Genomic DNA, 21635 nt, shown 5'->3' with positions numbered 1-21635 from the left:
TTCTTTATTATCTTATTTTATGAGTCTAACTACGATATTTAGCTTACTTATTTTTAATGAATAGTCTTTTAAGCAGGAAAATAAATTGAAAAAAGAACAAAATACAAAAGACATGTCATTAAAGTTTCTATTAGAGAAAATTATAAGTGTAGAAGATTTAAACATAATAAATTAGTGTTCTTTAGGTAACAAATAGAACACCATATATCATCATTCTAACTTTCCAAGCATGACTACCAGTCTACCACATAAAATTCAAAATACACAAAGAAATTTTTTGGGACATTAAAATTTAGTAGGAGTATATCAGACATTGCACAATGAAATATTTTAGGAATTATAAGATTTTGTTAGGGTTAAACTAAGAGAGAAACAATAGGGGTATATGCTCATTTTCAAAATATAAATGATGAAATTATTCAACTTTAGTTTAAGGGAGGAATGCAACTACCCCAAACATAAAGTAGGAAAGTGTTACTTCGTCAATTTGTATGTATGTTGTGTGTGTGTAAAACAATGTGTATGTGTATGTGTATGTGTATGTATATGTGTGTGTTTTTATTTTAATTTTTTTTGAAATACTTGAAAAAATGTGTAAAAAAAAATCAACCTAAAAAAAATTATGCATTAAACAATGAATTTTAGTTCAACAAATTGAATAAAAAAAAAAAAAGTTTAGAAACACAAAAAAAAGTCACGATATTTTTACAATATCTTTATTTTTAGCAATGGTGGGTCCTAGTCTGATATTTTATTATTTTATTTTAGAGTAATGTTATGTCTACAATATTTTCATAATAAATCTTAGATAGTAAATTGCTACTGGTTTTAAATTGGGCTAACCACTTTTAACCGTGCATTTAAAAATATAATAAAAAACCAACTGAAGAAAATTGTGCCTAACACAATGAGTTTTGGCTTACTAAATTTGACTAAACAAAAAAAGAAGCCTAGGAATATAACAAAATGTCATAATATTTTCGTAATATTTTTTATTTCCAGTTGTGGAAGGTCCCAATTTGATATTTTATTATTTAATTTGTACGTTCACAACATTTTCATAACAAAACTTAGTTAAAAAATTATTACTGGTTTTAAAATTATGCATTAAAAAATAAACAAACAAAAGGACAAGACAAGAAAATTGTGCGTGAAACGTACATTGAATTTTGGCTCACCCAATTTGACTTTATATACTAAAAAAGAAGTCTAAAAATACAACAAAATATTAAAACAATTTCACAATACTTTTATTTTTAGGATCCAAATAGATATATTTTTATTTTATTTGAGAGAAATGCTACATCCATAATATTTTTAGAATCACCTCAAAAAAATACACATTTTTAGAACAAATTATAAATGACAAGTTGTTAGTAGCTTTAAATTGAACCCACTACTGATATAACTTTTTTATCCTTCCAAAATACCTTGCTACATAAATTTTGTTACAAAATTATTGTGAAAATGTTGTGCACATAGTATTTCTTTTTATTTTATTTTATTTTAATTTATAAGGCACTGAGATCTCGGGATTGTGAAAATATTGTGACAAGAAGAAGATGGTATAACATTTTCATAATATATTTATTTTTAGTTGTGATTGGTCTCAATCTCTTATTTTATTATTTTATTTTGACCTTTAAAAAATTGATACCTCAATAATGATGAAAATATTGTAAAAATTTGTTGCGTCAGTGTAATTGTGTATGCACATATAATATTTAAAAGCACAAGTAAAACCAGCATATTGTGAAAAAAAAAGGGTCCATGAATAGTGCAAATTGTCAATAATTGTGAAAATATTATAAGAACAACACAATCAAAATTGGCATATTGTGGTTTGTGGAAAAAAAAAAAAAAGCCTAATGAACAATGTTGTGAAAGTGTTACGAAAAATGTTGTAGATGTAGTATTTCTTTTTTCATAATACCTTTAGTTTTAGTTGTGGATGATTCTAGTATGATATTTTATTTTAACCTATAAGGAATTAACATATCAATAATTGCAAAAATATTGTGACAATTTATTGGATTAATTAAGAGCTTTATATATATATATATATATAAAAATAAAAATAAAAAGTGGACAGTACGATATCACGCTGAAATAAGAAAGCAGAGAAAAAAAAAAAAAAAGCAACAGTGCAGAGGTTGAAACCAAAGCACTGTACCTACTGTGCCAATTGAACTAACCAAATTGGCACTGTAGCAATGGTTTAAAACTTTTTTAAAAAAAAAAAAAAAAACCTTAATAAACCAAATGTGTATTGTAGGGGCATTGGTGCTTTTTATATAGTTAATAGAAATAGAAATTGTTCCATATATATATTAATTAGAGGGTTTTCAATCTTGTGTGATTAATTTTTTTGCTGCTCGTGCGTGATTATTTATTTAACTTTTTGCTTCAGGTTATATTTGAATTTTATTTACATATATAGATGGTGATTTATCCCAACAAATTTATGGCAGATGTCCTCTTCGTGAAGTGACTCAAAACTTTCACAATTTTAACCAGATTGCATAAACAAAACCAAGAAATACTTGGTGTCCAAACTCCTATATTGCAGCCCTCCAGCCATAAAAAAGTTGTATCATTGACCACACTCTTCTCATTTTTACAGGATTTTGGAAGAGGTGATTGGTGGACACCCATACCATCAAACCATGTTTAGTTTCATGGAGATGCTTAAACCATTGGCACCATTTTTCACTGCCGCTGTTGTGATTGTACTAAGTGCCTTTGTAAAAGAACGCATACCTTACGCAGTCAGCAATTATCTCGTCTCCACCTTTAAAATGTGGCTCGCTAGATTCTGTACGCCTCACATCACTGTAGTCATTGAAGAGAAAGGTGAACTCAAAAGCAACCAAATCTATGAAGCTGCCCAAGCCCACCTACATACCCTGATTTCTGATTCAACAAAACCAAAACGTTTCAAGGTAAGCAAAGAAGATAGGCAAACGGAATCAGTCATTGATATCATGAAGGATGTAGAGGTTATTGACTACTTTAGAGAAATTAAACTCAAATGGAAGTTACGTACAGAAAAAGGAGAGTTTCATTACAGTGCTACTAAGAGATATTTTGAGCTTTCCTTTGACAAGGGATACGAAATGGATGTGCTAGGCTCTTATTTAGAAGATATAGTAGACCGTTATGAGAGAATTCAAAAAGAAGAAAAGGTGGTAAAGATTTATACCTGCAAAGAAAAACTTCGTAGTCGTCAATATTATGAACAAGATCGTGATCGCAATGTAAATTGGAGTTATGTTAATCTTGAACATTCAGCTACGTTTGAGAAGTTGGCAATGAACCCAGAGCAGAAGGAGATGCTCAAGGATGATTTGGACAGGTTTCTTGGAGGGAAGGATTTATATAAGAAAGTTAGCAAGTCATGGAAGCGAGGGTATTTGCTTTATGGCCCACCGGGTACTGGTAAAACAAGCTTGATTGCTGCCATGGCTAATTACCTCAAGTTTAACATCTATGATTAGAACCTTTCCGCTGTGCTTTCAAATGAAGACTTGAGAAGTATATTGCTCTCAACAACTGATCGCTCAATACTGGTAATCGAGGATGTAGATTGTTGTACAAAGTTCTATGATAAAGAGAAGAAGAATTACACGGTTAGCATTCTTTATTCTCATAAAATTTAGTTGCAATTACTCCAATATATATATATAGTCAACTATTATACCCTTCAGACAGTTTTTCTGAGAATGGATTTAGTTGGATGTATATTGAGTCTTACATTTGATGTTTATTAGATTGAAATGGACAATAAATGAGTACAATGAGTTTCGATATAAAGTATTTTTTCAATACAAAAAATTGTTATAATGATTCTAAGTGTGTGAGCGTCTTTTGTTAGACTTGGCTATAATTTTAACGAGATATTTAGTTCAATGAGTCTAATTAGTTTTTATCCTGGTAGAAAATTTTTCCTACTATTGGATGCATGTATTTGTTGGGTTTGAGTCTGAGAATCGAATTAGTAGTATATTTTAACAGAAAAATAGAATAGAAATGGGAATAAAAATTGCATACCAATCATATCTCTTAAACCCCTGGAAGTTAGAGTTTTGTGTATTGATCATAACTTTTAATGAGTACATATGCTATGCACTATGTCAACAACCATTACAATCATCATCCTAGCTGACACAAATGACATTATCTAATTATTTTATTTAATAGTATTTAGTTATTTTTTCAGTTCACACAATCGGGTTTATTGAACATAATGGATGGATTATGGTCGAGCTGTGGAGATCAACGAATTATTGTGTTCACCGCCAATCATAAGGACCGGCTTGATCCTGCTATATTGCGCCCAGGCCGCATGGATGTGCACGTGCACATGTCATATTGCACCATGGATGGGTTCAAGATTTTGGCTTCTAATTATCTTAATATCGAGGCTGACCACCAACTCTATAGAGAGATTGAAGGATTGTTGGAGAATGTAGAGGTTACCCCAGCTGAAATTGCAGAGGAACTTTTAAAGAGTGGTGGTACTGATGTTGTTCTCGGAGGACTTGTCAAATTTTTCGAGCAAAAGACACTTCAGAAAGCAAAGGTTGCAGAGTTGAAGGAACTTCTGAAGAGTGATGATAATACAGATGTTGATGTTGAAGGATTTGTGAAATTTCTCAAGCAGGAAAAACATAAGAATGCAAACGCTGCAGAGGCAGAGCAACTTTTGAAGATTGATCATACTTATGTTGATGTTGATGTCGATGGTGAAGGACTTGTTAAACTTTTCAAGCAAAAAAAACTTGAGGATGCAAAGGCTGCTGAGGCAGCGCAAGTAAATATCCAAAAGAATCATAAGAATCATAACTGATGGGTAATTTCAAAAGAGATGGTTCGTGTTCTCAAGGAGTTAGTAATGTTCCCAAGCCATTCTAGCTCTTGTCAAATCGCATTTAAGTTTTTCATCTGGGTGACCATAGTGACTCCCTGCTGGTGGTGATCCTTATTTGTTCCTCCCCTCATTTATGTGTTTTTTCTTCTCTTTGTGAAATAATATGCATCGTGTCAATGTGTGGGTTTGCACTGCTGTGAATCTGATTATGTACTAGTGCAAATTGTGTGACCATGTATGTGTGTGAGATTTTGGTGATTTAGAAAAAAATTACATGTTTGTTGAATGGATATTTTGCATTAAGCTTTTTATGTGTGCTGCTATATGCCTCTGATCACTTTACTTTTATTGCTGGTAATGTTGACTCTCACTCTTTTTATGCGTAACAGCCCTCCCCTCTCTCATCTAGTTACAGCCCTACCACCATTGAATGTTCATATTTAATTAGTATTTAATCATTTTATGCTTTGGTGAGAAGTCTTTGGAGGTTATTTTCTGTTCTTTGAAAAAAACTACATGCAAGTCAAAGATGTAAATCAGTGTCATTTGATAACTGTACTTTGAGAGAATAGGAACTGATCACATAATATGTTGTGATATGACTCTTTCCCGTTCACTTCTCCCGTCTTTTGTTATTTATTTGTTTGATGATCCTGAAGTTAAAATATATATATATATATATATATATATTTAAAAATTGGTGGTTTTTTGTAATATAATAACTTAATTTCTTTCATGTTTACACTAGCATTACTCAAATATATAAAGTAAGATTAGAAATCAAATTCTTTTTGTCTGTAGACTTTATAGTATCAATGGATGTTATGTCAAAAAGGGCAACACATGCCACGTCTTTTTCAATGTTCCATTTGGATTATAGTTTTTGGAAGTACTCTTCACTAATGAAATGCATACCATTTACAACCACTGATGCCAATGGGCTACTCAAATTCAATATGTACTGCACTCCTTGCCCCTTGGGCTCATATTGGGAACAAGGGAGACAACCAAATGCGAATGTAAATCTAATATTGTTACTGAAAACAAAGCAATGGATGAAGGGTAACATTAATGGGGGCAATATACCTCTCCTGTTGCCATGCTCAATCAACGCATGTTGAAATTGATTTTCACTTTTGTTTATGATATCCAATAAATCTCTTATCATTTTCTTTTTCTTCTTTTCTTGGCTTCAGTTGGGATCAATTAGCAAACATTTTTTTTTTCCAAGTGCTTATCTTTGTCCAGATTTGTACTTTTACAGACCAATATCAATGTTGTTCCAATACAGTTGGCTTGAAGGATAATGACTACTAAATAATGCAAAATAATAAGAAATTGCAACCTTGATAGCTTTTGTGGTCGCCATTGGCTTTTGTGGTTGCTATAGTATTTGTTGAAATTCTTGAGACAATGAATGCAATAATGTTTTGAAAAGAAAGGTGAATGATCTTCAAGGTACATTAGATTGGAGAATGTATTCTTGCAGTGAGGTTAATTTATGTGTAATATGAAGTTGTATAGATTTGTTGCGAAGCTAAATATGGATTTTGCCTTCCAACCTGTTAAACTGACAAAGGTTAGAATCCTTTGCATATAGTTTTCCCATTGTTTTGAATTTTCTAAAAAAAAAATTATTGTCTTTATTTTTATTACCTACACTTTTTTTTCTCTTTTAGTCTATTCTTGTTGGGCTAATTAGGCTCTTATTGAAATTTGATTAACTTTAAGCTCATATTTCATGCTAATTAGAATTTAGAGGTGCATGTTTAAAAAGAATAAAAATAATAGATGAGATTCTAGAATGATGTTTAGGTAAAGTTTTGAAAATCCTTTATTTTTTATGATGGCATAATAGTGTTTTGGGTCTAACTATGGTGGATAGGATTTTTAATCCTAAGGAGTCACCATTATCAGACCTTGCAAGTATCAAACCGGCCTAAGTTCAACTTTGTCCTTTTTCTTAAAGCCTTTCTAAGGATTTAAATTCATTTAGATTAATTTGTCTTTAATGCAATTACACATTTGTTTTATCCCTATTATTATAAATATATATGATTTTAAATTTAATTATCTCGTGTATTGTAGGGATAACGACTAGTAATATGTATAAGAAATTTTTTTATTCTCATTCTATAAATTTATCATCCCTCCTACTCAAAAATATGAATAAAAATACCATCAAATTACCTTCATAAATTTTTTATTAAGAAAACCCATTTAAATTATTATTTAAAGTTATAAATACATATTGTTGAAATATGTCATTTTTTAAGCCCAAATATCAGTTCAATAATAGTAATAATAGTAACAAGTATCAATTCAATCATTTATAGAATATAATAAGAGTAATAATATAAAAAAAAAATTAGAAAAAATTAAGAAAAAAAGCAAAGGAACAAGAAAATATTGTTAGTCACGTGGGGCTCACACTAACCAAACTTCTAAGCCGACCTTTCTCTCTCATATATACATATATGACTCTATGACCCCAATAACCCACTCAAAGACTCACACAAAAATAATCGAGTTGTGAAAAACAAAACCTAATATTATATATTAATTCCCTTCTAGTTTTTGTTGCTGCAGCTGCCATGGAATCCGAGGATTACCTATACGACAGTGAAGCCGAGGAGCCAACCAACAATGACCACTACTATTACAGCGACAAAGAAGAAGAGAAAAAAATGCAGAACATAGCTGTTGGTGACAGTGACGATGGCGATGAGTCGAGAACTAACAAGAAGGCAAAGCAAAGTTACGTTTTATTGAACGAATCATATATTCAACAACGTCAAGAGAACGAGATCACCAAGGTATCGAATGTTCTTTTCATATCAAAAGCTGCAGCGACAGTGCTTCTCCTTCATTACAACTGGAGAGTGTGTGACGTTCAGGATGAGTGGTTTGCTGATGAAGAAAGAATTAGGAAAAATGTAGGTTTGTTTGAAAAACCGGTTTTCTTGCTGCCCAAGAAACATAGAAAAGTTGAACTAACTTGTTCTATATGTTATGAGAATTTCCGTGTCTCTATGATGGGTTGGGTTAGTGCGGTCATCCCTTTTGTAGGGATTGTTGGGAGAAGTATGTGAGTGTGGCAATTGAGGATGGGGTTAGATGTTTGACATTGAGATGTCCCGAACCACGCTGTAACACGGTAGTAGATCGTGATTCGATTGATTTATTTGCTAAAAAGGAAGATAATGAGAGGTATTCACAGCATTTGATAAGGTCTTATATTGACAGTAATAAGAAGTATAAGTGGTGTCCAGGTGTAGATTGTGAGTATGCGATAGAGTTGTGTGAAGGAGGTGGTGATGAGTGCTATGATGTTTGTTGCCATTGTAACAATGGGTTTTGTTGGAATTGTATGGATGATGCGCATAGGCCAGTGGATTGTGAGACTGTGGCTAAGTGGCAATTGAAGAACAGTTCTGAGGCTCAGAATACGGCATGGATGCTAATCAATACAAAGCCATGTCCAAAGTGTGGAAAACCCATTGAGAAGAACCAAGGGTGCATGCACATGACATGCATGAAACCTTGTAAACATGAGTTTTGTTGGCTGTGCCTTGGACCATGGAAGGAGCATGGTGAGACATCAGGTGGGTACTATGCTTGTAATACATTCCAGAGGAATAAGGAAGAGGGAATGTATAATGAGGCTGAAGATATCAGAAAAAGAGCTAAGAAGCATTTGGAAAAGTACACTCATTATTATGAGAGATGGGCAGGCAATGAATCATCAAGGCAACAAGCTGTTAAGGATTTAAAGCAAATGCAAGAGAACTACATGGGAAGACTTAGTGACATACAGTGGGCAACTGAGGCTGAGCTTAAGTTCATTACAGAGGCATGGTTGCAGATAATTGAATGTAGGAGAGTGCTTAAGTGGACATATGCATATGGGTATTACCTCCCTGAGGATGGAAACAAGAAAGCAAAATCAAAAAGGGGGTTCTTTGAGTACTTGCAAGGTGAGGCAGAGTCTAATTTGGAAAGGCTTCATCATTGTACAGAGAAGGATATGCTTGACTACCTCAACAAAAAGTGTTCAGACAAAGAATTCAACAATTTCAGAGCAAAGCTATCCGGGCTTACCACAGTGACAAGGAATTACTTTGAGAATCTGGTTAAGGCATTGGAGAATGGCCTAGAAGATACTAGCTCTCAAGAGGTTTGCAGCACGATAAGAAGTAGGAAACCAAGAAAGGGGGAAAGGACTAAGGGTAAGAGGAGACCTTAGTCAAAAATATCAAATAGAATATGTTTCTTTGAACAAAGAATTCCATAGTAAAAAACAGTACTAAGCAATTTTCGTATTGACTTTAGATATATGTTAAGCATTTTTTTGTGCTTTTGAGCACATTCTAGATTGATTTATTGTTATTTTTTATTATATATTTATCATTTTTATGTCATCTGTAGTGTAACTTATCTTATATCACTTGATTATTATGTTCAAGATCATTGGCATTGCTAGATAAGTTTTCAATTTTCACATCTTGATCATATACAATGTGAACTTGCGGAATGGGCATTTGCCCTTTTTTAGTTACCTTAAATTCTATATTTGCTTGATATTTGTATAGGAAGTTGAATATTAATCTTTTTCTTTTCAAAATATACATACAATTTAAACATATATAACTAGAAACTCTACCAAAAAAATAGTTGAGACTGTTAAACAAATACACATAAATGTGGCTTTATCAAAATCCTTTAATAGTATAGGTTGAAAGTCAGACCACCGCGCACCCTTGGTGCGGTGGTCACTCCACAAGTATAAATGCTTGTGGAATGTGGGGGGCAAGGGCCAGGGTTTAAGTCTCTAAGAGGGAGCTTCACACATATATATACTTAGATTTAGCTAGAGTAGAAATTTCATCTTGTATCAACAAAAAGAAAAAGGAAAAAAAAGGTTGAAAGTCAGTTTTCGAGCATTCTCAACTATTAGCGGTAGGTTGTACTTCATAAAATAATGCTGTGAAAGACAAGTCTTTACTTAGCTTATTTATTTGGAACAATGAAATAAGATGCAAGAAAAGCATTAAAATGCATGATTGACAGAATTACCGATCTGGAATAACACTCAAATCAACGAACTTGGCATAAAATCACTTGTATGTTGTGTATACACAGAAGCAATATTCTGGAAGATGTTGCAACATTGGCAGAAAATTGGGTTTATCACTATGAAGCACGGGTGCGGGTGCGGGTGCGGGTGCGGGTGCGGGTGCGGGACTCGGCAATTTTTGAAAAAGGTGGGTGCGGGTGCGGCGGGACTCGGCAATTAAAAAATTATTAAAAATATTTTTATTTATATTTTCTATATATTTTTACTATTAAAATATTCTTAAAAAACATATTACTATGCCTTGATTCACAAAACAAAGAAAGAAGAAAGTAAGAAACACAAAACAAAACACAAAACCAAAAAGAAAACACAAAAGAAGCAACAAATATTCAAAATAAAATTGAGGAAGGACAGATTTAGGGTTTTTGGGTCTCATTTAGAGCCGATTTCGACTGTTTTGGCATGATTCAAGGCCGATTTCAGCCTGTTTCGGCCGTTTCGGGCCTGTTTCGGCCGTTTCGGTCGCCGGCCGATACGACCCGATACGGCCCGAATCGGTGCCGAGTCAGCGCGATTCAAGCCGCGTCGGCGCGAGTCGGCTGAAAAAAAAAAAAAAAAAAAAAAAAAAAAAAAAAGAGAACACGTGGCAGACGCGGCACCTACGCTCAAGCAGCGGCGTCCCTCGCGCATCGCCGCGTCGGACGCGGGTGCGGCACCTCCGGCGCCACGTCCGTGCATCATAGGTTTATCAAGGAGGAAGTATATTGCTTTAATTCCATAATTTTACTGCCACATCTATAACAATACCTAGTAGACCAGTTGTGCAATGTTCTTAGGATTAAACACTTGTTCTGACAATTTTATCAGGCAATCTCTGTTCTGGGCCATGTCCAATTTATGTATCATGGCACCAGCCATCTTTAAAAACATTTTAATTGATTACTCCTCACAATATATATATATATATCAGTATGGTGATATGGGTTCTTGTCTGTTATAACAAATGAGGAAAATCTGATTGTATATACATCATAGATTTAAGGTTTACTGGTTCAGAATCTAAATAAAATAATCAATGAGCCTAACATTCTTAAGGCATCTCTTATATTATTGTTGATGATTTGATGCAATTACAATAATGCAAGGATTTTAAAAAAAAAAAAATCCATAGTAATTAAAAAATATAGAGAAAATTTCTCAAGAAGAAAATTTTATTAAAAAGTAATTAGCTTTAAAAAAAAATCACCAGTAGCCTTTTTACAGAGCTTCAGGAATAAAAGATCATGTCCCATAAAACTCTAAGCTAGAGCCTATAGATGAGATAAAGGAAAGTCTAAATTAATCCAATAAATTCCATAGTAATTTGGTTGTGCTCCCAGCATCAGGTGTTTTTTTGGTTTTTTTGGTGTGGGTTGGCTTCTTCTCTCTTGAATCCCATCCCCACTCCCTTGTTTTTGGACGGACTACATCCTCTCTCTCAAAACCCACTCCACCCTGTTTTTAACTAATTATTATTGTTATTAGAATTTTTTTTTGGCGGACTGGGCAACTAATTGTTTTTTTAAAGGCATTTTTGGGCAACCCTTGATGAATTTTGTTTCGTTTGAAGAGGTTTGGATGCTGTGAAAATGTGCTTGGCTGTGAAAAAATAGTATTTTTAATATTTGTTTAGTGATAACTGATAACTTCTACAGCTTTGTTTGAATTTTATAGGGCATTGTATAAATTGCTAGATTTGATTTTTATATGATTAGCTCTTATAAAAAAATATATATGATTCGCATATCAATTGATAGTCATATTGTTTGATTTTTAAAATTTACAATATTAATTTTTACATAATGCGATTTACTTCTATAAGGTGCAAAGCTTCGGAGCAATGTTTTAAATTCCGTTCCGTTCCAACCGGAATATTCTATTTCGGTCCTTGATTCAGTGCACATAACCCCTTGTTCCGTTTCGGTCTTAATTCCGGGTTGTTCCGGACTATTCCGATGTACCGGGCAAATTTCAGTTATTACAGTCTCTAAATTCCGGCCTATTCCGGATTGTGTAGGATTTTTTCAAACCTTTTAAGCACAAAAGTCATCATTTGACCTATTTTATTCCTATATCATATTTTAAATTTTGTTTTGGTTAATTAGATATAATGAAATTTGAAGTTATAAATATATAAAGTATGTACATGTGTGTATGTATATATATCCGGGTAATCACGAAACAGTGCAGTGAAACACACAGGTACTAAAATATTCTGTTCCAATTGTCAATTTAGAATGGTCTCCAGAACGGAATTCAAAACATTGCTTTGGAGACCTTTGCACTCAAGTACACCTCATTATTTAATTAACACTGATCTCACTCTGACCATAAACAAAGGAAAAATCAGATACAGAGAGAAGGGGAGGAGGGAGGATACGACAACTTTGCCACAATATCTACACCATTCTGCTCATGTAGATCTTCCATCGAATTCTACGTAGCACCACCACCAGGGACTATTCCTTCATCCATGGCAGCAAATGTGGCATTTTTGCATCTTCAATTCTGAGTTTCTGATCTTCAAGCTCCCCCTCAGTGTGTGCTCCTACCTAAAATAATAGAAAAATAAAATAAAGGTAAAACAATTATGACCAAAGGTTTTGAATATCAGTCATGATCAACAAAAAAAATTTAGTTTCAAAATTTACATAAAAAACAAAGATAAATCCTTGTTCACTTTTTCTTTTCTTTTGTTCTCTCTCTCTCTCTCTTTGGCTGGAAAAGCCTTGTTCGCTTATGACAAGATAGATATTGATTGAAGCCAGCATCCAGGTAGAAGAAAGCTGTTATACAAGATTTCATTAACAATCGTTAAGAAATAGGAATTTTTTTAAATTGCAGACCTTAATCACAGCCACACCGCCAGAGAGTTTAGCAATTCTTTCAGAGAGCTTTCTTGACAAGGATGCATTATCTATTTTAGCCAGATCCTTCTTGATTTTCAAAATTCTTGCCTGTATTTCAGCTTTAGTAGTAGGGTCAGCAACAATGGTCATTGTGTTAACGTGTATAGTATTGTGGGTTTTAGGCCCAACTAGATTACTTGTATAGCACATATTCTTGTACTACACTCTTACTTGTACTGCACTCATATTTACTTGTATTGCACTCATATGCCTCCTATATAAAGGCACTCATGTATATTGTTTCAGTAAGAAATACAATACAATCATTCAGTATTTCTAACATGGTATCAGAGCCACTGTTCTGACCTTTTTCTTAGCAGTTTTATCTTTATTGGTGTAACTTCATCCTCAATATTGCTTCCGCCGCCACAGCAACTGCCACAGCCTTTTGCCGTTGAACCTTCGACGTCTTCCAAACATCGTCCTTGGGTTCCGGACCTATAGCAGCCACCGTTGAGGAGTTCCACACTGAAAAGACCACTGTATCCTTTCGTACCGCTGCCAGTCTTACTCCGATCAACTTCCTGAAGGTACCACTACGATCGTCTTCCACCGATCTACATGCTCATGAAAACCTCGAAGCCATCGGAGACCGCATGCACTGCCACGTGCCGCTCGAAGAATCTGTGTTGCAGTTCACGCGCCCCATGCGCCGTCATCACGTCCAGGCTAACGTCATCTTGCTGACGTCATCAGTACACGTCAGCCCTAGCTTACGTCAGCATCCCAGTCACCTACTGATGTCAGCGCCACATCACCACCGTTGACTAGGTGTTGACTTTGACCGTTGACTTTCTCAGAGTTGACTTTTTGCAATCCAGGTTCTCTTTACTCAATTTTTCGCGTAGATTTCATTTTTGCATATTGTGTCTCTAAATGGATAAAATGATATTTTTCTTCCTCGCCCCATCAATACTGTATTGGAGGGGAATAAGAATTACTTATCTTGGTCTCAAGCTATGCGTAGTTTTCTTAAGGGTCGCATGCTCTGGCATTATTGTACTGATGCAATCACTATTCCTGTGAAAGGGGCAAGTGAAGAAGATACTGCCTTTCTCAGTCGCATGATTGAATGGGATAGTCACAATCGCATGATCCTCACATGGATTCGAAACACTTCCATTCCCTCCATCTCCAATCTGTTGGGAGCTTTGATGATACAAAATCAGCATGGGATATGTTGGCCAAAAGATACTTCACTACTCACGGATCCATGAAATATCAGTTAGTGGTTGAATTGCATCAACTCAGGCAAGAACCAGGGCAATCCATCAATGACTACTACGATCAGCTTCGCTTCATTTAGGAATTATTGGTTATGGTAACTTTTTGTGCAATGCCAAGCTGATCTGAAGTTGCACTTTCAAGTACTAGACCCAAATCTCCAGAGAGAAAATCAGCGCCTAATGACAATAAAATTATCTCAATGAAAAACTAAAGTTGAAGTAGCAATCTCATCATAAAGAAATACAATTATACGAAAAATGCAATACGGCCCCCGAAAACATAAATGATTACATTGTTTATATTTCCAAAGTTTAGAAAAATGCAGATAGTGACGTTTGAGATATGTTTCTATCCACAGCTTACAGTCACATAAAGAAAAAGATGTAGTGACAGAGAGGGCATGTGCAGTGTTTACATGTAATATGTACAGATCTATGGTCCTTTTAAATGTTTTATTTTTTGCTTTTGCATAGTGTATCTCAAAACTTTCAACTAGAGACTAATTACTATTTGCGCCGAGTGAGCCCACGAAGAGGTAAACACTAGCCCAAGAAATTATTTTCAAAGTTCAGGCAGTAGGACTCGAACTAGGGAGCACACCCAGTCAAGCCCAGTACAAGCACCTTGAGACCGAGAGCCCAACCAACTTGACCAACCCCTTGGGTTCCTTTTATATGTTATTAATTAGAAGATGCACCAAATGATCAAACCTATAAAAGTTATTGAACTTAAAAAGGCTGGAAAAGAACCACCGCCTATCTAGGCGAGTTGGTACCCGGGTTCCATAGTGACCTGTTGCTTAGGGGTTCAACCCCTGCACTTACCGGAAAAAAAAAAAAAAAAAAAAAAAAAAAAAGGCTGGAAAAGAAAGTCACATTTTCTGAAATCTGTATTCCCCTTTTCCCTAAAAAATATAGGGTAAGAAGAGTGTATATGTACTAAGATTTTGTCTCCATTCTCTCATTCCTAACAAGCAATCAGAGACTAACAGTTGATAACAAATAGGTTAAATAAATGCATTTGAACAACATTTTGGCACAAAAGTTCCAACAAATTAGGGCCACAAAATAGCTTGAGTTTTACCAAATTGTGTATATAACAGGAAAATCACATCCATATAAGGGGCCTACATTGAGATCCTGTAAAAAATAAACATCACTATAGTACTCACTTTACATTTTTTTTAATATGAATTCCAAAAGTTCACTAATTTTCTACATCAAATATTAGATACTTGAGAGCTCAATTAAAATTAATCACTATCATAACTTGCACTGAGGTTCTTTACACGAGGAAAATTATTGTGTACTTCCAGAGTACCATAAATGCATGCTCCCTCCTCTTACATGAATGGTGGGTCCCACTAATTAAATTCATGGTGGGACCCACCATTCATGTGAAAAGAGGGAGTATGCATTTATGGTACTCCAGGAGTACCTAATAATTTTTCCTTTACACGACTATGAAGGCCAGCAAACTAGGAAATAATAAATGTGAGTGAGCATCTCGCTACAAAGTGAACTATCTCATCATTTTGAGATGTAAAAATATTAATATAATGCTAAGTGGGAATGAGTTGAACTATGTCGGCAAAGTAACAAATTAAGAAATTTAGTGAATGAATACCACATTGTCTAGGAACCATCCAAACCCCCATTTTCTCAATATAAAAAGTCATATATGATACATTTTCAAAACACACAGAAAATATTACGAGAAATCCTAAGATTCACTAGAAATAATGAATCAAAAAGAGAGTTTTTCATAAAATATCCTCAAGTCAATTTTATTTTGATTGGGACCTTTTCTGATCTTGACCTTTGACTAAGGGGAACAATAAAAATCAAGCCAAAGAGCTTTTATTTTTGAGGTATAAGTTCTAAAAGTTTCTTTTTTATTTCCTTGTTTTTCTTGTTTTAATCTTTTTGTTTTCCTTATTTTTCTTGTTTATGGTATAATATGTCTCCTTAGTTTAGGTTTACATAGTTTTTCTGTCCTTAACCTAATATTAAGCCAAGTTGATTAATAAGATTGATATTTAAGTCTAGGTTAAACAATTGTGAACAAAACAATAATAATATTGAAAATAAAAAACACAAAAATCTGATGACCCAGGAAACCTAACCGGTAAAAATCTTGGGGAGGATTTAACCTAGCTATCCTCAAGGTAAAAACAGATCCACTATGAAAGAATTGAAGTTTGTACAATAAGACTTAGACCAATAACATCCTATTGCTACCTCATGTAGAAAACTTACTACCACGACCACGTGATAGCTCCGAGTTCACGAACTACTTCTTTCCTTAATCTATAGCAACCACAAGTTCTCCTACTTGTAACTTTGAGACACCTCTCAAAGGTTTTGGATCTTCTTGAAAGTTCTTTATGCAGCAAGTGAATTCACCATCAAGTTCTTGATGCAAATCTTGATGTTGATAGCTTTATGTGTGTGTATGAAGGTAAACACCTCTCAGATCTCACAAAAGATTCAACACATAACTCAACAAAGACCTCTAAAACGTAGCTAGGGTTTTCCCTTTTATACTTGGAGTGAAACACTTAACCCTACACATCATATGGGCTTGGGCTAGTTTAGAAATTTTGCAGAAAATTGCTAATCCATGATTCTCGATCGATCGAGTCTATTCTTCGATCAATTGAGCCTTGCAGAAATAGAACAGTAATTTCCTGCAATTACTCAATTCCAAACTTTAAGCAAGTCTAAACCTAGACTAAATGTTTTGATCATGGTTTGCCAACATAGACAATTTGAAATTCTAATACATTAATTCCTAAAGTCTTAGAACCTAATAGTTCTGGGTGTGTATACTAGGGGTGTCCACTGACCCGGATCAACCAACCCGCCCGCCTGAACTGAAGGTCCACGGGCGGCTCCGAATCAGTCTATGGTCGGTCACGGGTTGCCAAAAGAAAAAACCCGAATAATTCGGTTCGGATTCGGGTTTCAAAAAATTCCACCTGTAAAACCCGAATTATTTATATATATATATATATATATATATATAAAATAAAATAAAATAAAATAAAAACCTGTAGGATTTGACAGCCCATGCGCAGGCAGCCCACTCCCAGCACTGCCAGCCTGAGTCTCAAAGTTACTTTTTGCTCACACACCATCCCAACATCCATATCAACCGTCCATCTCAAATTGAAATTTAAAATCAATGGTGTTGATGAGAGACCAATTGAGCATGATATGACTGATTAGGCGTTACACAGTGGCACGATAACCCATTCTAAATCAACGGTTATAATCGAAGATGAAGAGCCAATCTAACGGTGAGAGTTAAATGGGAAAGATCTGATATCTCTCTATTCCTCTCACGAGTCTCTTCATCAGTTTTCACTTCAGACTCTCAGAGACACAGTTCGGTCATGGCTTTGGCTTCCCATTCACGCCTCCTCCCTTTTTCACTCTTCCTCACCTCTTCAGTCTTCACTTCTTTAGTCTCAGACTCTCAGTTCTTTACATGGCTCTCTCAAACTCTCACAGTCTCTAAAGTCTAACCGTCTCACACTCTCTTCACTGAGTCAGTAAGGTAATTGTTCTCTCTTCATAATTGTAATCTACACACTACATTGACCTCGTGACAATCGTATAAGAGTGAGTTGGCTTTACATTATCAAAGGCACAAGATTTCAAGCTAATTTTCTTTCTTTGATAGATACAAAATAAGATTTATGATATCAACTTTATGTTGATTGCTCTTTATTAATTATTATCAAGCTAAGCTCCAATTAGTTTATTTAGTCGTAGACAAAAGATTGTATTAGACTATTAGTTAAGTCAATTTTGTTTTTTGAGAAAGAATCGGTTAAGTTAATTAAAATCTAATACTCTGAACCAATTTCTCAATCCTTCAATCCTAATTGACCAAGAGTGTCATTATTCTTTACAGTGATTCAAGGGCCTGTTTCTTTTTTGTTAGTCTCGTTGGTTTCATTTGTTATGGAAATCAAATGTTAAAATCAAATAAATCCGTAGATTCATACTATGAAACCCTAACTATTTTACTTTTGTTCTTTGTTCTTTTCTTTAATCAATTTTGATCGTGTTTTAATTTATTCAGGATTGAAAGCTGACTTCAAGTATCATTTTCTGCCCTCAAGTTTGAACCCATACACCCACGGTTTTAAGGTATGGTTTTTACTTTCCTTTGTAAGAACCTTTTTTGATAAGGTTTTCTTCCTGAAATATCAATGGGATATTTGCTTGTTATTTGTTCCAGAAAAAAATAATTTCTCTGTTATTCACGTATAGCTTTTGTGTGAGGAAGTGATGCTGCTGTTGGGTTCATAATTCATAAAGTGAAATTTCATTTGTTAATATCTTATATTATAGGATGGATTCTAAGTTTTATCCTGATAACTTCTTGCATTTGTTTAGACTACTTGATCACTGGGGTGGCATTAGAGATCATTACTCTGCAAATAGCATATGGTTGAATGATCAGGATTAGTCATAGATTAATTTTTATGTCAAATAACTTTCCACAATGATTCTTCAAATCATTTTGAATAAAAGGCGAGTAAATTAGGTGATTGAATTTGTGAATCCATAATGAGTTTAACCATCTCTCTGATCCATTTAGACAATGGATTGTATAAATACGGTTACAATGATAATATAGCTAGCTAGTTTCTGATGTGCATAGTATCTTTGATGACATGCTTTAGATAGATAATTTGGTGACAATGCCCTTGGTTGGAACAAAGTACGCAAAAGTATACAAAGTTTATTAAAAGGGGCAAAGTAATTTAAATGATAAGTAAAAGATTGTTGAAAGGGAAACTGTTGAATGTAATTCATGAGAGTTGCATTAATGTGGCTTGCAGATGCTTTTGATTTTGCTTTTCTATTAGTTTGTAGCTTTATATGTTCTCTATTGCCCAAATTAGACAAGGTTTATTTAACATTTTTGGTTATAGCATCTTATGGAAGTTTTAGTTTACCTTGCTTTGTTTTTAACACATTTAACACCTGGAAGTTGATTATATGAGAAGATTGTTGTAATGTGACTGTTCCTAATTTTGGTTTGTATGGTTATTATTATTTATTATTATTATTATTATTAAAGCTATGAATTATACTTGTTACTCTAGTTCGCTAATATGTATCTTTATTTTTTTAGGTCATAGAAACCTTCACTAATGAACCCTCTGTCCAAACACCAGCTGCTACAAAAGATGTTGGTGCTATTCCCACCCAAGTTAAAGATTCTGCTGCTACCCAAGCTGAAGCAACTGCTGCTACTGAGTTGCCCCCAGTTCCACCATGCCAAGTGAGTATGACAGCTCCTGTCAGTGGTACTTGTAGTGGTAGGAAAAAGTCACCTGCTTGGGCTTATTTTGAAAAAGTAAAGATAGGTGAGGGTGATACTAGTAAAACTAAGGCTATTTGTAATTATTGCCAAAAATCGTATAATGCTGATAGTAAGAGTTATGGTACTAGTAAGTTGTTAGCTCATGTGCCAATATGTCCCAAGAACCCTAATAGAGATGATCTAGTTAAAGGGTAGAAAACATTATCTTTTGAACCCAAAAAGGATGGAGAAGACGGATTCCACCTTGTGTCAACAACCTTTTCTGTTGAGGCTTCTAGAAAGGCATTGGCTGAAATGATTATAATTGATGAGTTGCCTTTTAGGTATGTCGAGGGGTATGGGTTTAAGAAATATGTAACTACCTTACAACCTAATCTTCGATTAAAGGACATCCCATCTCGTCAAACTGTGGCTAGAGATGTGATTGACATTTATAATAGTGAGAGAGAGAAGCTAAGGAAATCCTTGAAAAGTTGTAGGGTGTGTCTTACTACAGACACATGGACTTCTGTTCAAAATTTAAATTATATGTGTCTCACATGTCACTTTATTAATGATGCTTGGAAATTACATAAGAGAATTTTAAATTTTTGTCAAGTTGAAGACCACAAGAGGGAGACTATAGGTAGAAAGATTGAGATGTCATTGCTTGAGTGGGGTATTGATGGGATATTCACCTTGACAGTGGATAATGCTAGCTCAAATTTAACAACAATCAAATTTTTGCAAAGGATGACTAAAGATTGGAATTGGACAATTTTAGGAAATGAGTACATGCACATGAGGTGTTGTGCCCATATCCTAAATCTCATTGTGGGGGAGGGTTTGAAAGAGATTGATGCATCTGTTGCTAAGGTGCATGAAGCTATGAGATATGTGAAGTCCTCAATCAATAGAAGTCAAACTTTTAAGATTTTTATGGAGAGGTTAGGTATGGAGTCCAAGAGTCTTCTTAGCCTAGATGTACCTACTAGGTGGAACTCGACCTATATCATGTTAGAAATTACTGAAAATTTTGAGAAAGTGTTCCTTTGAATGGATTTTGAACATGATGGTTATTCGTCGTACTTTAGAACCAAGGAAGATAGTGGTGGTTTGGGATCTCCGTGTATGGCTGATTTTCAAAATTGTAGGGCATTTGTGACTTTCTTAAGGCTTTTTTATAATGCAACGAAGAAATTCTCTGGTTCTTTTTACGTTACTTCAAATGCTTTCTATGATGAGATCTTTGTTATTCAGGAGAGTATTTCTAATTTAGTTAAATCCCAAAGCACTCTCTTGAAAAACACAGCCACAAACATGCAAACTAAATTTAAGAAGTATTGGGGCGAAGGGGAGAAAATTATTCTTTTTTTGTATGTGGCTGTGGTTCTTGATCCACGAAAAAAATTGAAATTTTTGAAGTTTTCTTTTTCTAAAATTTATGGGAATTTAGTTGCAGAAGTGATGGTTGATAAGGTGAAAGATCTTTTGTATAAGTTGTATAATTTCTACTCTTCTATTCATTCACCAAATGTGCAAGAACAAAGTGGGAGTGAGAGGTCAGAATTGGAAAGTGATGGTAATGATCCATATGTGATGGTTCACTTGCGATATGAACGTTTTTTGGAAGTTGAGCAATCTGTAGGTTGTAGTAATGAGCTTGAGAAGTATTTGGCTGAAAATTGTGATGATAGAAAGGATGTGAATTTTGAGATATTAGAGTGGTGGAGGGACAATTGTAGTAAGTACCAAGTGTTGTCTAAAATTGCTAACGATGTGCTGGCTGTACCAGTTTCCACAGTTACACCTGAGTCAACATTCAACACTGGAGGTCGAATTGTTGATCCATTTTGAAGTTCACTATCTCCTCTCATGGTTCAAAACCTTGTATGTTCACAAAATTGGCTTCAAGCCACAGTTCCAATTTCTCATTGCCAATCAAGGGATGATGTAGAGGCATTGGAGGAGGAGTTACTTGACTTAGGTAATATGTTTAAATTTTGAAATTTAGTCTATTAATTTTATTGAATGTCTTATGTATTCAAGCAAAATTGAATCTATTATGTTTATTTCTTATTCTTTTCTAGTTTTAAATGAACAACCAATAGCAAGTGCAACAGCAAATACCAGCTCAAGCAAGGGTTCCACTTCAGGCAAACGACCTTTAATTAGCATTGATGATTAA

General features: G+C 34.3%; 2 protein-coding genes and 2 pseudogenes across 2 annotated transcripts; all 4 read left to right on the top strand.

Annotated features, from left to right (window-relative positions):
• Positions 1–2578: 2578 nt before the first annotated feature.
• On the top strand, positions 2579–5188 carry LOC142644602 (AAA-ATPase At2g18193-like). Its single transcript, XM_075819181.1, has 2 exons — positions 2579–3629; positions 4220–5188. The coding sequence occupies exon 2, from the start codon at positions 4247–4249 to the stop codon at positions 4847–4849; it is 603 nt and encodes a 200-aa protein (XP_075675296.1). The 5' UTR covers positions 2579–3629; positions 4220–4246; the 3' UTR covers positions 4850–5188.
• On the top strand, positions 2679–3497 carry LOC142644010 (AAA-ATPase At2g18193-like). The gene has a single exon (XM_075818700.1). It carries the CDS (start codon positions 2679–2681, stop codon positions 3495–3497), a length of 819 nt encoding a protein of 272 aa, XP_075674815.1.
• Positions 5189–7464: 2276 nt separating the features above from the next.
• Positions 7465–9116, top strand: LOC142642210 (putative E3 ubiquitin-protein ligase ARI8; annotated as a pseudogene).
• Positions 9117–17519: 8403 nt separating this feature from the next.
• LOC142644009 (zinc finger BED domain-containing protein RICESLEEPER 1-like) lies at positions 17520–21635 on the top strand (annotated as a pseudogene).

This window comes from Castanea sativa, chromosome 7, assembly GCF_040712315.1.
Source record: "Castanea sativa cultivar Marrone di Chiusa Pesio chromosome 7, ASM4071231v1".
NCBI lineage: Eukaryota > Viridiplantae > Streptophyta > Magnoliopsida > Fagales > Fagaceae > Castanea > Castanea sativa.
This window is presented reverse-complemented; position numbering and strand designations above follow the sequence as displayed.

What these genes read in the sequence shown, in the direction of transcription:
- LOC142644602 (XM_075819181.1), top strand. Translation starts at nt 4,247, where the DNA reads ATGGATGGATTATGGTCGAGCTGTGGAGATCAACGAATTATTGTGTTC.
- LOC142644010 (XM_075818700.1), top strand. Translation starts at nt 2,679, where the DNA reads ATGGAGATGCTTAAACCATTGGCACCATTTTTCACTGCCGCTGTTGTG.